The sequence below is a fragment of the Malaclemys terrapin genome, chromosome 1 (assembly GCF_027887155.1).
Source record: "Malaclemys terrapin pileata isolate rMalTer1 chromosome 1, rMalTer1.hap1, whole genome shotgun sequence".
In the NCBI taxonomy this organism is placed as follows: Eukaryota; Metazoa; Chordata; order Testudines; family Emydidae; genus Malaclemys; species Malaclemys terrapin.
The window spans coordinates 231,154,642-231,167,674 of NC_071505.1; the positions used below are offsets into that span (position 1 = coordinate 231,154,642).

Genomic DNA, 13,033 nt, shown 5'->3' on the forward strand with positions numbered 1-13,033 from the left:
AAAACAAATTTCTTAGAAAGATTTTTGTTGTCTTCCAAATAATACCCCAGCTGTTCTGAGACAGGTATAAACTCTGTTCTGTCCAAAGTGCAGTATAGCAATATTAATATTCAGCTTTTTAGTCAAAGTATGCCCCCACAGTGTTTGCCAAAGTTATGCATAGAGGAACAGCTCACTAGGTCTTTTTCATGTACATTTCGTCGGTTAGTATATATTCAAAACTCTCTGCATTCTCTAGGTTTCTCAGAATCAGAAATTATTAGATTTAAGTTTAAAAATGTGAAACCCACAATCAAGTTGAGAATAGAAGATATTAATAAGCAAATGGATATGGCAATTGCTTCTCTTTCAAATATCACCTGGATTACCTCCCTGTTAAAAAGACTCATGGGTTTGCCAGATATTTAGATGGTTTATGTAAATAGCATGATAAGGACGGCCTTTACACCTTTCCCTTTTAAATCCAAGCAAATGGCTTACTTAGACAGCCGATATACTGGCACTGAGAAACGTAACCAACGCTGTCCCTGCAATTTAGGGTAGCTGGAAGACCTACTCCATGATCTGTTACATTGTAATCTGTATTGTCACTTGAGGTCAAAATGGCTTTCAGTGTTTTTGTCCTGGATGTCTTTTTCTATGACCTCTCAGGAAACTGACAATGTACCTATGATCCAAGTGTTTGTTCTGTTTGCATGGGCAGCCACTCAAATAAGGAGAAGGCAAGTGGCATGGTGATTACGTATGGTTTGATGGTATCTGGCTTTAAAAAAAAATCTTTAAAATGTATTCTAACATTTTATAATTTTAGGTTTAGTTTTAAGTTTTATTGTAATATTTTTGGTTTTTGTGCGTTGGCCTAAGGCTAAGTTTCTATTAATAAACTTTGCTTTGGCACTTGGTATTTTAACCCATAATAATGTCTGATACAGCACTATAAATCTGTCTACCACTCAAGTTGTGGTAGGTGTCACAACTCAATTCTTGTTGCTAAAATTAAAGTTGTGGAAAACTGGATTAGTAAGTAACTAGAATTTTCCAGTTAACATAATTAATTTATATGATCAATTCCTGCTAAAAATCAGTACTGGAACATCTTGCACTATGTTAGTATGATATTTTGATCTTGGTACCTGAACAGGACACATTTCTCTTGAAATATTGCATTTTCAGAGTCACAGACAAAATCAATCTCTCTCTTTTTTTCTTTTTCTTTTTTTTTTTTTAAGTCCTAACAGAAATCAGCAAGTCTATTTGGCTTCAAACTGTCTTTAAAATCTAAACAGTCACTCATTTCAAAATCTTCTCTTTACATTTGTTATTGCATATGAGGTGTCTTTCTCGGTTCTCTGTAGGTGAAATGAAGACAGGTTTTTACTTACGTTAATCTTCATTAAAACGTTAGATCACATCACATGCTGAGAATGTCTTGTATTCTTTGAATTAATGTAGTGTAGAGATATATGTCCGATAGATCTTTTAGAAAGTAGTGAATATGGCAAGTGATTTCTGTCAGGAGTTTTAGAACTTATAGTACTGTTCTAAAAACGTGCAGTATCATATTATCAACTATTACTAAGAATGAAGGAATGTCTTATTAGAATAAAACCTGCATTACAGGTAGGGTGTCCTGTGGTCTTTTTGTGTTATTTCTCAATCTTTTCTTTTCTTCCATATATCTTTCTTCACCTACCTGTGTGAATTTCAGTATTCATGGAAACTAGTGCATCCAACTGACAAATACTCCAATAAAGATTGCCCTGATAATGCAGAAGAGTATGAAAGAGCAACACGATACAATTATACCAGTGAAGAGAAGTTTGCCTTGGTTGAGGTAAAAGAAACTTTCCCCCTTTATAGAGATTTGGGCTTTTTCATTCTTCCCTCTTCCTTTTATTTATATATATTTAAAATATATATATATATATATTTTCTCCCTACAGGTTATTGCCATGATCAAAGGTCTTCAGGTGCTGATGGGGAGAATGGAAAGTGTCTTTAACCATGCCATACGTCATACCATTTATGCTGCTCTTCAGGACTTCTCCCAGGTTACACTGAGAGAACCATTAAGGCAGGCCATAAAGAAGAAGAAAAACGTAATTCAGAGGTAGTGTTAACATTTTCACACAACGTCCTATATTCCTTCTCCCATATTTTACTAGTTAAATATTGTCTAATGCTAACATTCATATTTCAAAGGCAACCATCACCATTGCTCATAGTTTGAATGTCAAAAATTAGCTTTGCTGACTACATATTAGTCTAAAACAACCTGCTCAGTGCTGATTACTTTAAGATAAGAGAACTAGAATGGGTAACAACATGTAATCTTTAAACCTTTTAATTCTACCATTGCCATTAATGGTATGTGTTGTCTTGCTTTTTATTTTAAAGAGAAACTGGAGGCAACTTTCTGATGACTCCAGTACTACTACTACTTGTTCTTCTATATTGCTCGTCCATCTTCTCTGTCTCTTCATCCCAACCCCCACCACCACAAAAAAAGGAAAAAGAAAAAAGCCTCTTGTTGTTGTCTTTCCCCTCAACTTTTCCTGCTCTCTTCACCTCCCACTACTCAATCTTCTATACTGTGGTCAGTGCCATCCTTGACCTTGTTTTTGTCTCTCCAGCTGTTGCCTTTCCTCATGAAATGTTGTACCTTTTTGATTTACTCCCACCCATTGCTGGGTGCCTTGCAAGATCCTTGTGGGTGAAGATCCTTGACTGGTCATGCTACTGCTAAACTCCACCTCCACAAAAATACCATCCCAAACAAATGAAGGAAATGTTCAGATTATTCCAGATTTTAAGATTTGCAAGTAGATTCTTAGACTGTTTTTTTTCTGGTGACTTTCATATTCCTTATGTAAATCTGTTGTAGTCTGAGGTTTTCTGGGTGTGGAAACAGAAAAGTGTTTCTTGAGCCATTAAAGTAACATTTTTCAGAAATGTTTGAATGTGGGAGGTGGAGTTCACTTGATCACTCAGTACACTATGAGCAATGCTTAGATGGTTTTTGAGAAGTACGCATATTCCAATTCAATACTTAGAATTATAACTGAAGAGCATCATCATAATGGATGACCACAGCCACACCTATGCAAACCTTTAAGAGATTATTTTATCAGAATCCTTCTTAGAATTTTAAAAAGTATTACGCATTACCAAAATATTTTATAAGCAGAAGCTTTCTTCTTTATTATCGGTGTTCTTCAGGTCTGATTCATTTGATGGTAAATTCTAATGTTATATTGAATTTGTATCTGTGCTAGTGAATTCTGATGGTGTACAACCCAAGGTCAATAATATACATGTATATTTTGCTAAAGGTATCTATCAGTGATGGAAAAAACAAATGCTGTCAAAGTATGACTCGAAAATATAAGTTTGACCAATAAAATACCGCCCCTCTAGAAAGTTTGCTTCAACATGCTTGTGGCTCTGAAATAAGCATTTATATTTGTTTGGGTGCTAAAGCATTTTGGATTGTGTCTAGTGTTCTTCAGGCCATCAGAAAGACAGTTTGTGACTGGGAAGCAGGACATGAACCATTTAATGACCCAGCACTAAGAGGAGAGAAAGACCCCAAAAGTGGTTTTGACATCAAAGTTCCGAGGCGAGCAGTGGGACCCTCCAGTACCCAGGTATTTCCTGTTCTTCCTGTATGATAGCCATAGTATTAGCATCACTGATTGACATAGAAATCTCTTCACCACTGAGCCCTGTTAAAAGCTGGAGTGGATTTAGATTACTCCCAAGTTATACTTAAAAAATATATACATTTAAAGTATAAATCCACTCTAAATTTGGATTAGTCAAAATTCTCTATCTGGGAAGCTTTCACTTTCATTTTGTACCCTAATGTATTCTTTTCCTAAGCGCTCCACTTCCATACTTTTGATCTTGTTCCAAGGGAATGCCCACATTTTAAAGCCATGCCTTTTTAAATGTTCAAACTTCTTCTATTTTTGAAATGACTGGATCCTTTCCTGGCTGGCTCCTCCTTCCAGACTAAATTGTCCTTGTTGTTTCCTTAACTGTGTAGGTCCTTCCTATCTTTTATACTTGTGTACTTGAACTTGGTCCTGGTGGATATTTCTGCTGACCCCACCTCTCTTTCCACCACTGTGTCTTAAGTCCGTAATGTCTTGTGCTTTTGCCATGGTGGTCCATAGAGTGCAGAATTCCACCTTGAAATCCATCTAATCTTCTCTCTTGCTACTGTTAAACAGCATAATTTTTTCAAAGATGTTCTTTATAATAACCACTGTTACCCCATATTGAGAAGCTTGCCCCTTCTCCGTTTTCTAGGTGGGATCTCTCTTTATCTTTGTTGTTTGCTGTTTTGAGGGAAGTTTGTATAGTAGTGCGTTTATGATTGATAAATTACTGCAGAGTGCTCTGAGCACACTGGGACATGAAAATGAGTGGAATTATGGTATATCAATGAAATACAGTGATTCCTAAAATCTTGGGGTGGAGTTGGGGAAGAGCCTGTTAAGGCAGTGCTTTTATATTAATCATGGGTGACTGAGTTACATTTCAAAAATTGTCTGGAAAAATGTTTAAATAGCTAATGAAATTTTTGTTTAAGTAAGTGGAATCAGTACAATGCTTTATTCTAATAATAATTCTTTTTTTTTCTTTTTAAATCACCACCAATGTTTTTTCTTATTCTTGGTATGTTTAGGGGGCTTTCTTTCACTGGTTGTTGCAAGCTCATTAAAATACACTGTTCTGTCTGCTGTCTGTTCTTGGATATAAATACCTGTTTATCTTTGCTGAGGCGGGGAAACAAATTACAGCAATTCCTTGGATTGCAGTTCTGTCAATTTTATGTAATTTCAAAATAATAATTCACTGGATTTACTGCACTTAGAAATCTTTGTGAAAAAAACGAGAAGCAGCTAGTCTCTTATGACCAGATTCAGCTCTCATTGAAGTCAGTGGGAGCCTTTCCATTGACTTAAATGAGCATTGTCTTGGACCCTCACAGAATAATGAGGCCAAATGAAGAAACTTGCCTACTTTAGAAGTGGATGTTTCCCTCTGCATGCTTACAGTATTGTTTTTCATCCCTTAACACACTAACACACACTTTTTCTGCTTCTGTTTCCCCTTCCTTATTTACCCATGTGTTGTATTAACTGTTTCTCACCCCCCTGCCTCTCCTTGTCTGTTGGTTTTTAGCTCTACATGGTTCGCACTATGACAGAGTCCTTAAACTCTGCTGAGCTGTTGAAGCAGCTCAAGTCTCTTGGAATGGAAAAGCTATTGCATGTGATAAACAAGTTTCTGAGGCAGTCCTACATCTATCCGCCTCTTTTAAACTTTGGTGGTAAGATATTACTTATTATTTTTATTTGTAGCAAGTGAACTGTTCCACTGCAAATTATATATTGCTTTATATTAATGCAGACTCCCTTTACATGGAAGGCTTTCTGGCTAGGTATTTATATTGGCATTAACTTTTGGTTGGAGCAGTTATCTTTTTCCCAAAGGAGAAAGGCATGGCTCTTGCCGAAATTTTACTAGGTTTCAGTTTGAAGTGGAGCAGTCACTTTCTTGATAGTATTTCTCAGTGTTGCTCAACTAATGTACCATGTGTATTTTCCTTTTTTCCTTTCCACCACAAATGTTTCCTTTAATGATACAGCTTTACATGGTGAGAACTATGTTAGAGTCTCTCATTGCTGACAAAAGTGGTTCCAAGAAAACCTTGAGAAGTAGCCTTGAGGGGCCCACCATATTGGACATAGAAAAATTTCATCGCGAGTCTTTCTTCTACACTCATTTGATAAATTTCAGTGGTAAGATACGTAGATGATCAGTGTCCAGCTTAGCATGTCCTAACACCTTTAACGTGGAAAATGTTTCCGATTACCTAAGCCAGTTAGATCTGGTTTGTTTATCTAAAACATTGGCCAGTCAGAACATTTTGAAATACAAAAGAAAGATTCATCTAAATGCTTGTGGTTTTTTTTCCCTTTTATGCATTTGTTTTAATGGGCTGTATTTGTTTTTATTGTTATCTTATATTTTTATATAATAAAGACACAACATCAAACCTGTTTAAATAGCAAAAATTTAAGAATTTTATTTTTTTAGAAGACACACCGAGTCCCCAGTAGTGGTAAATTTGGTATTGATTAGCTACCCCTCTGTATTTTGTCCGTTGTAATCGGAAACATGTTATCCTAATGGATTCACCTACTGACATTGAATGTATCTAGTCTTCGTCATCACCATGTTGTGTTGTCTTTCATCTTTTTATTTTTCTGGAACCCTTAGCTCTCAAAAGAGAGGTGCCTGTTAGTTCCAGTACTAACGCTTTCCATAAACAGCACTGTGTTCGTTAGAAAATGTTAAAGTAAAAAGTTCATGCTTGTTTTGGTTCTCTAGCAATCTGAAAACATTGCCTGTGGTGTGTCTGTTACCTGGAGAGACTAAAGGAATCTCTCATCATCTCAGAATTATCTTCCCTTATTCCAGACTCTCCCTCAAGAGTTCAGATAATTCCCTGCCCTTCTAATCTGCAAGGATCATGTGTGGCCAGTCAATTCTACTGCTTAATCAGACAGATGGAATAAAAATGATGGCCACAAGATGCTCCAGCCTTCCTTCTCCCCAAGCTACTTCTTGAGCTGAGAGCATTGATTTTACAGCACTTTGAGCCCCTGCTGGAGAATTAAACTTGGCTCTCCTCCAGGGTGGTATAATATACTTTTGCCACTAAACCAGTGGGCTGGCCCACTTTGGCAATATTTTCTGTAATGAAACACTTGAGCTTTTGTGTGAGTTCATAACTATTTTAAAAACCTCACAGGTTTTACATTTGAATTTGATTTACATGTAGCTCTAGTGACTCACCTGCTTTGTAGTTTCACATTTACCATCATAATCACATTTTTTTGTTTTGTTCTTAACATGTTTCTCATATGAGAAGAATAATGGCTTATCATTTATTCTGAAAGAAACCTTGCAGCAATGCTGTGACCTGTCCCAGTTGTGGTTCAGAGAGTTCTTCTTAGAACTCACCATGGGTAGAAGAATCCAGTTCCCCATTGAGATGTCTATGCCTTGGATTTTGACTGACCATATTCTGGAGACGAAAGAGGCATCAATGATGGAGTAAGGTCTATGTGTGCTCTTCTTTTGCATCATTTTAAATACCATTGTATTATAAAGTTAGTGCCTTCACTGATGTTAACAAGTTGTTGCTGGGATAGTATTGCAAACGTAATTCTTTAAAGATACTGTTTCCTGGATACTTACTCTTTCATCTCTGCACTCTAGCGTGAGTTCCCCTGACTCTCAACGATTTTGGTTCTTTGAGGCACAGGCAGGCCAGCCTTATTCTGAGAGCAACACCCAGTGCTTCTCTGCCCCCTCTAGAACGTAAAGTTTCCAGGTGAAATCCTAACCTATCAAAGTTAATGGCAATACTTGTATTGCCTTCAGAGCAGCCAGGATTTAACTCTCACTTCCTTGTTGAATGGAAAGCAAATAGCTCCTCACACTAGAAATGTAACAGACACCTTCAGAAAAAAATGTAATTGAAAATGTACCCTATTCTGAAGTGAATGAGTAGGAGTCAGCCAAATACAGTGTCTTCAGAGAAATAGAACTGCAGGTGAACAATTATTTATTCTCAGTATCCTGAGTGTATGTACAAGGGAAAAGAAAATGAAGCTAAATTGTCTTATTTGTTTTCATCTCTTTTTGAGACAAAGCTGATAGCCGTATTTTAATGCTTTTCATTTCTGTGGCTTCTTATTTGCTCCAATTCCCTATGGGGGCCTATCGTGCAATGGCCAGAAAAGTTGATCTTGTGTGGTCTGAAAGGTCTTCCACCCCACACATTTAAATTGTCATGCTTAGTAAAAACAATAGCTTGGGAAATGTTTTGGAGATGTGGGATACCAAGTGTTACATTCTGAGGTTTGTATGGTAGTGCTCTCTGCTGTCTCCTGCTGCTATCTGCTTAACTTAGCTCAGGAGGGCCAGCGTTCTCTGGAGTCTGTCATGCAGCCTCTGGACTGGATGTTTGGCACTGTTGCCCCAACTGTTCACTCCTTTCTAGAGAATTTATTAGTCAGATTTTTTTGTGGCAGGGTACGTTGCAGGTAATAGACGTGCTTGCCTTCTGTATTTTTAATCTTCTCAGTCTAAACTACAAATGAGGTATAATTTTTTTCAATTATCAAGGATTTTTGTTAATATATTTACAGAGAAGCATTTCACAAACTGTGAATATTTGTTCTTCGAGTACGTGTCAGTGCAGATCCCACTGTAGGCATGCATGGGCCCAAGATCAGAATTTTCTGAGTAGCTGTGCCTCTCAGGGCAGCATCTGCACCCTGTGCCTCCCAGGCCCTCGTTCCAGGGCATAAAGGAATAAAGAGGGGAGTGTCTTCAGTTCTCTCTTACTGTCCACGGAGAGTACTCACTTCAAGTACTGTTTCTAACCTAGTTTTATGAAAAAAATCCTTCTTCAGCTCTTACCTTGTTAATTTTTTCTTTGGCCATCTCCCTCAAAAGAGAGAACACTCCCGCATAGTCCCCTGTACAGCATGGCAAGTACTTGGCACTAACCACCATGGCAGGTGCCAAACCCTTATGGTTTAATCGCTATCTGTCTGACAAAGAACTCGCCCTGCTGGTCAACCGGCATCGCCAATGCCTTTTCTGTTTTGGAGAAAACCACAAATGAATCGTGTGTAAATCCTTCTCGCTGAGTGCTCACAAGTCGAGGGATGTGCAGCTAAAACTCCACTGCTTGAGTAATCAGTTTGCATCACCTCAGACCCGGAGGAGACATCCAACTCCAGTAAAAACTCCTCTGAGTAGACCTTTGAGCTTATAGACCTGAAGAAGAGCTCTCTGTAAGCTCAAAAGCTTGTCTCTCTCACCAACAGAAATTGATCCAATCGAAGATATTACCTCACCCACCTTGTCTCTCTAATATCCTGGGACCAACATGGCTACAACTACACTTCATACAATTTTGAATAAGAGATAGTTTGTGAGGTGGCAGCTTTTAGCATGTTTTCATGAGACAGACCAAAAAAAAAAAAAAATTGCAAGAGTTGGCAGTACGGCTGTTCACCCGCCCACAGGAAGTACCCAAGATTCATGGGAGATCAAATCATTACCAGTATGAGGTCTGCCATTTTGACTCTTCATGGTACCAAGGGTCTTCACAGAACGTGTTGTGAATGTCTGAGGTGATGTGGCATCTACACGTAATTGGACAACTGGCTGATCAGAAGCAGATGAGAGTAGAAGACGTCATCAGGCTGGGACAGTGCTCTCTCTGTATTCACCTGGCTGGATCTCTTAGTGACCTGTAAAAAACCTGACATTTACCTCACTTCAGATGGTAAAGTTCAAAGAAGTCCTGGCTGCCTACAGAGCAGGAAAAGCCTCTACGGAGACTCAAACTCCAGCTCACATCAGAACCAGCACAGTATGAACATGCCTCACAGTGCTAGGTCACACGGTGGCATGCATGTACATGACGCCACTTGCCAGACTTCGCCTATGCCCCCTTCAGTTCTGCTCAGGACAGTTTTTTCTCTGGGGAAACACCCAATAGACGAGGAGGTCAGAGTACCTCATCATGTCACTGCTGAACTTGCCTGGTGGTTAGAATCCACAAATGTGAAATGAGGTGTGTGTCTCTTTTTCAGTCCCCTCTCTGACAAAGACACTCATTACACGTGTTTTCAGGGACAGGTAGGGGAGTTCACTTGAACCATCTATAGATCCAAGCACCTTGGACCCTAAGTGACATGTGGCTACCTGTGAAGGTCCTAATGCTCAGAGCCATCAGACTAGCCTGCATGGCTTTCCTGCTGGTCCTCCAAAACTCGATAATGTAGAGCTTCAGACAGCACGACAACTATGCACTACACAGACAAGCAAGCAGGTATCCGCTCCTCGCCCTTTGGCCTTGAAGCCATCAACTTCTGCAGTTGGTGCCATCAGAACGGGGTAACTCTGAGAGGCCCTTCGCCTCCTGGGAGCCGGCAACAACTTAGAAGAATTCCTGAGGCAGTCAGTGACCATCCACAAATACTCATTGCACAGATCCCCCATGGAGGTGATATTCCATCAGTGGGGATTCCCCATGGTACACGTGCGCACTGCCAAGAACAGTGCAAAACTTTTATTGTAGAAGATGCCTGAGTCCAGGTTCACTGCTGGATACCTTCCTCCTACTGAAGAACCAAGAGTTGCTGTACAACTTCCCACCCGTTCCCCAGATTTCCAGGGGGATTTCCAAGATCAAAAGAGACACAGCCATGATCAACCTGGTGGCTATGTACTGGCCAAGGCAGTTCTGGCTGACAGATCTTGTGCAGATGTCCATTCAGCCTTTGATACGGCTCCTAGACCATCTGGATCAGATCTTGCAGCATCACAGCCAGATACTCCAAACAGACCTGAAGTCACTGAATGTGACGGTACATGTGTTGCAGATAGGTATTGCTCCTTACCAGTCCAGGAAATCCTGATACAAAGCAGGAAGAATTTACCGGAAAAACTTTTCAAAATGGAAGGGGTTCTTAATATGGGCAGCTCAAAAAGGCCTGGGCACAGTACAGGCCTCTGTACTGAAGATGCTTGATTACCTATTACACCTCAGGCAGGCGGTCTTTGGCTCAGCTCTATTGAAGTCCACCTTGGAGTGATTTCAGCTTGTCAATTGTCTGTACAGTCGTGTTTGGTCTTCTCTCACCCCATGGTATAAAAGAGCTTTAAGGTCTATTACACAGTTATCCAGCAGTCAAAGAACCCCCTCCGGCCTGGGACCTCAATATAGTCCTTCTGAGACACATGGAGCCTCTCGTTGAGCCTCCCTCAGAATGCTCCTTACACCACTTTACTCTGAAGATGGTCTTCCTAGTTGTTATCACTTTGAGTGAGCTGCAGGCACTATGGCTAACCCCCATCCCCACCCCCAACATTTCAAAGGGAAAATACGTTGCTAAGACCTCTCCTGAAACTCATTCTCAGAATCTCATCTGAACCAATCCATCAACTTACCTGTTTTCTTCCCAAAGCCACATTTGTCACTGGGAGAAGAGAAGTTAAACAGACTAGGCGTATCTAGAGCTCCCCTTTTATTACATTGACAGGACCAAACCATTCAAATTGTTGCCCCATCTATTTCTGGCTGTAACAGGATATTCAAAGGCCAACATATATCATCTTAAAGAATATTGGAACAGATAACACAAGGAGATACATTGTGTTACCAGCTGGTGGTGTACCTCTCCCACTCGACATCAAGACTCACTTCACGAGAGCTCAGGTGACTTCTGCCTGCTTTAGAAATGGGCCGATATGAAAAATCTGTAAGGCACCAACATAGAGTAACCCACTGACCTTTGTCAAACACTATGTCTTGGACTTGGCAGCTAGAACAAATGCCAAGTTTGGGTGACCAGTACTACAATTACTGTTTGACTTGTGCAACTGAAACACCTTATTTCCACCATCTTGAGAGGATACTGCTTGCCAGTCACGTACAGCGGGATTCACGCTGACACATACTTGGAGAAAGAATGGTTACTTCCTCTATAGTAACTGTGGTTCTTCAGGGTGTTATAGTTAGTGTAGATGTTATGACCTGCGCTCTCTTTTAGAAGTCCCTACCTACCATGGGCTTTGAATTTCAAGGGGACTGAGGCAGCACCATGTCAACACTGCCCTTTATGCCTTCGCACTGGAGCACAAGGAGGCCCAGGATACATGCAGCACCCCAACTCTGCTATTCAAAAAAATCTGATCTCATGCCCATGAGCCATATGCGCACCTTCAGTGGGATCCAAAGTGACCACAACATTGCAAAGAATCAAATTTGCTGTAGGGTGAGTAACTATTCTTTTTTTCTTTTTCATTTAGGTATGTTCTCTATTCTTTGGATCTTTACAATGATAGCGCTCATTATGCACTTACTAAATTTAAGAAGCAGTTCCTCTACGATGAAATTGAGGCAGAGGTAAATAAACTCATCTATGGAGAAAACGGTTATGTATCCTAGTAGGGAGACGGAGTCTGTTAAAGGTGAAGGAACATTATGCAGCAATATGTATATCTTCAAAGCAGATGGTGATGATATAGAATGAAAGTGGTGAGAATGCCAAAAGAAGAAACAAAGGGAGGAGGATGCAATCTTCCTTGGTGATAAGCTTTGAATAAACACATCTGCATATGTCCAGTTTTGTCATTGTTTAGATTGAAGTAACTGCTCTTCATGGGGAAGTAGAGGAATTTTGTGCTGACTAGCTCTTTTTGATTTGTTTTTGTAGGTAATGACAAGGGAGACTAGGATATGTGCCCCTTTTTATTTCTGTGCAAATACTAATAAATAATGTCTCTACCATTTTCCAGGTAAACTTGTGTTTTGACCAATTCGTCTACAAGTTGGCAGACCAGATATTTGCATACTACAAGATTATGGCAGGAAGGTAGCTATTCTGATAGTAACATCTTTTATATGTGTGTTTTGTTTTTTTGTTTGTTTCAGTTTTCAGCACAAAGGTTAGTAGTGATTGGAAAGCTAACATAGTGAATGCCAGTGAAAATGAGGTAGGATCAAAGGCTAAAAGAGGGAAAGAACAAGTTAAAAATTACTTAGACAAGTTAGATGTCTTCAAGTCACCAAGGCCTGATGAAATACATCCTAGAATATTCAGGGAGCTGACTGAGGAAATATCTGAGCCATTAGTGATTTTCTTCTAAAAGTCTTGGAAGACAGGAGAGATTCCAGAGGACTGGAAAAGGGCAAATTATAGTGCCAATCTATAAAAAGGGAAATCATGTCAAATCAACCTGATAGCTTTCTTTTAAAAGGGTAACAAGCCTTGTGGATGGGGTGAAGCTGTAGATATGGTATATCTTGAGTTTAATAAGGCTCTTGATACTGTTTCACATGACCTCATAAACAAACTAGGGAAATAAAATCTAGATGGAGCTACTACAAAGTGAGTACATAACTGGTTGAAAACCGTTCCCAGAG

At 39.5% G+C, this 13,033-nt stretch overlaps 1 protein-coding gene across 5 annotated transcripts in view; it reads left to right on the forward strand.

Moving 5' to 3' along the window:
- Positions 1-13,033, forward strand: part of CYFIP1 (cytoplasmic FMR1 interacting protein 1) — a 124,757-nt gene that overhangs the window by 46,925 nt on the left and 64,799 nt on the right. For 3 of the 5 annotated variants that reach the window (XM_054008987.1, XM_054008997.1, XM_054009006.1), the window contains exons 13-19: positions 1,709-1,834; positions 1,944-2,110; positions 3,500-3,647; positions 5,660-5,813; positions 6,978-7,134; positions 11,917-12,013; positions 12,406-12,482. In XM_054008987.1, the coding sequence (XP_053864962.1) occupies positions 1,709-1,834; positions 1,944-2,110; positions 3,500-3,647; positions 5,660-5,813; positions 6,978-7,134; positions 11,917-12,013; positions 12,406-12,482 (926 nt within the window). Of the gene's footprint in view, positions 1-1,708; positions 1,835-1,943; positions 2,111-3,499; positions 3,648-5,193; positions 5,342-5,659; positions 5,814-6,977; positions 7,135-11,916; positions 12,014-12,405; positions 12,483-13,033 lie in introns of those variants that run through there. The other 2 variants (XM_054009016.1, XM_054009025.1) reach the window with 2 other exon arrangements.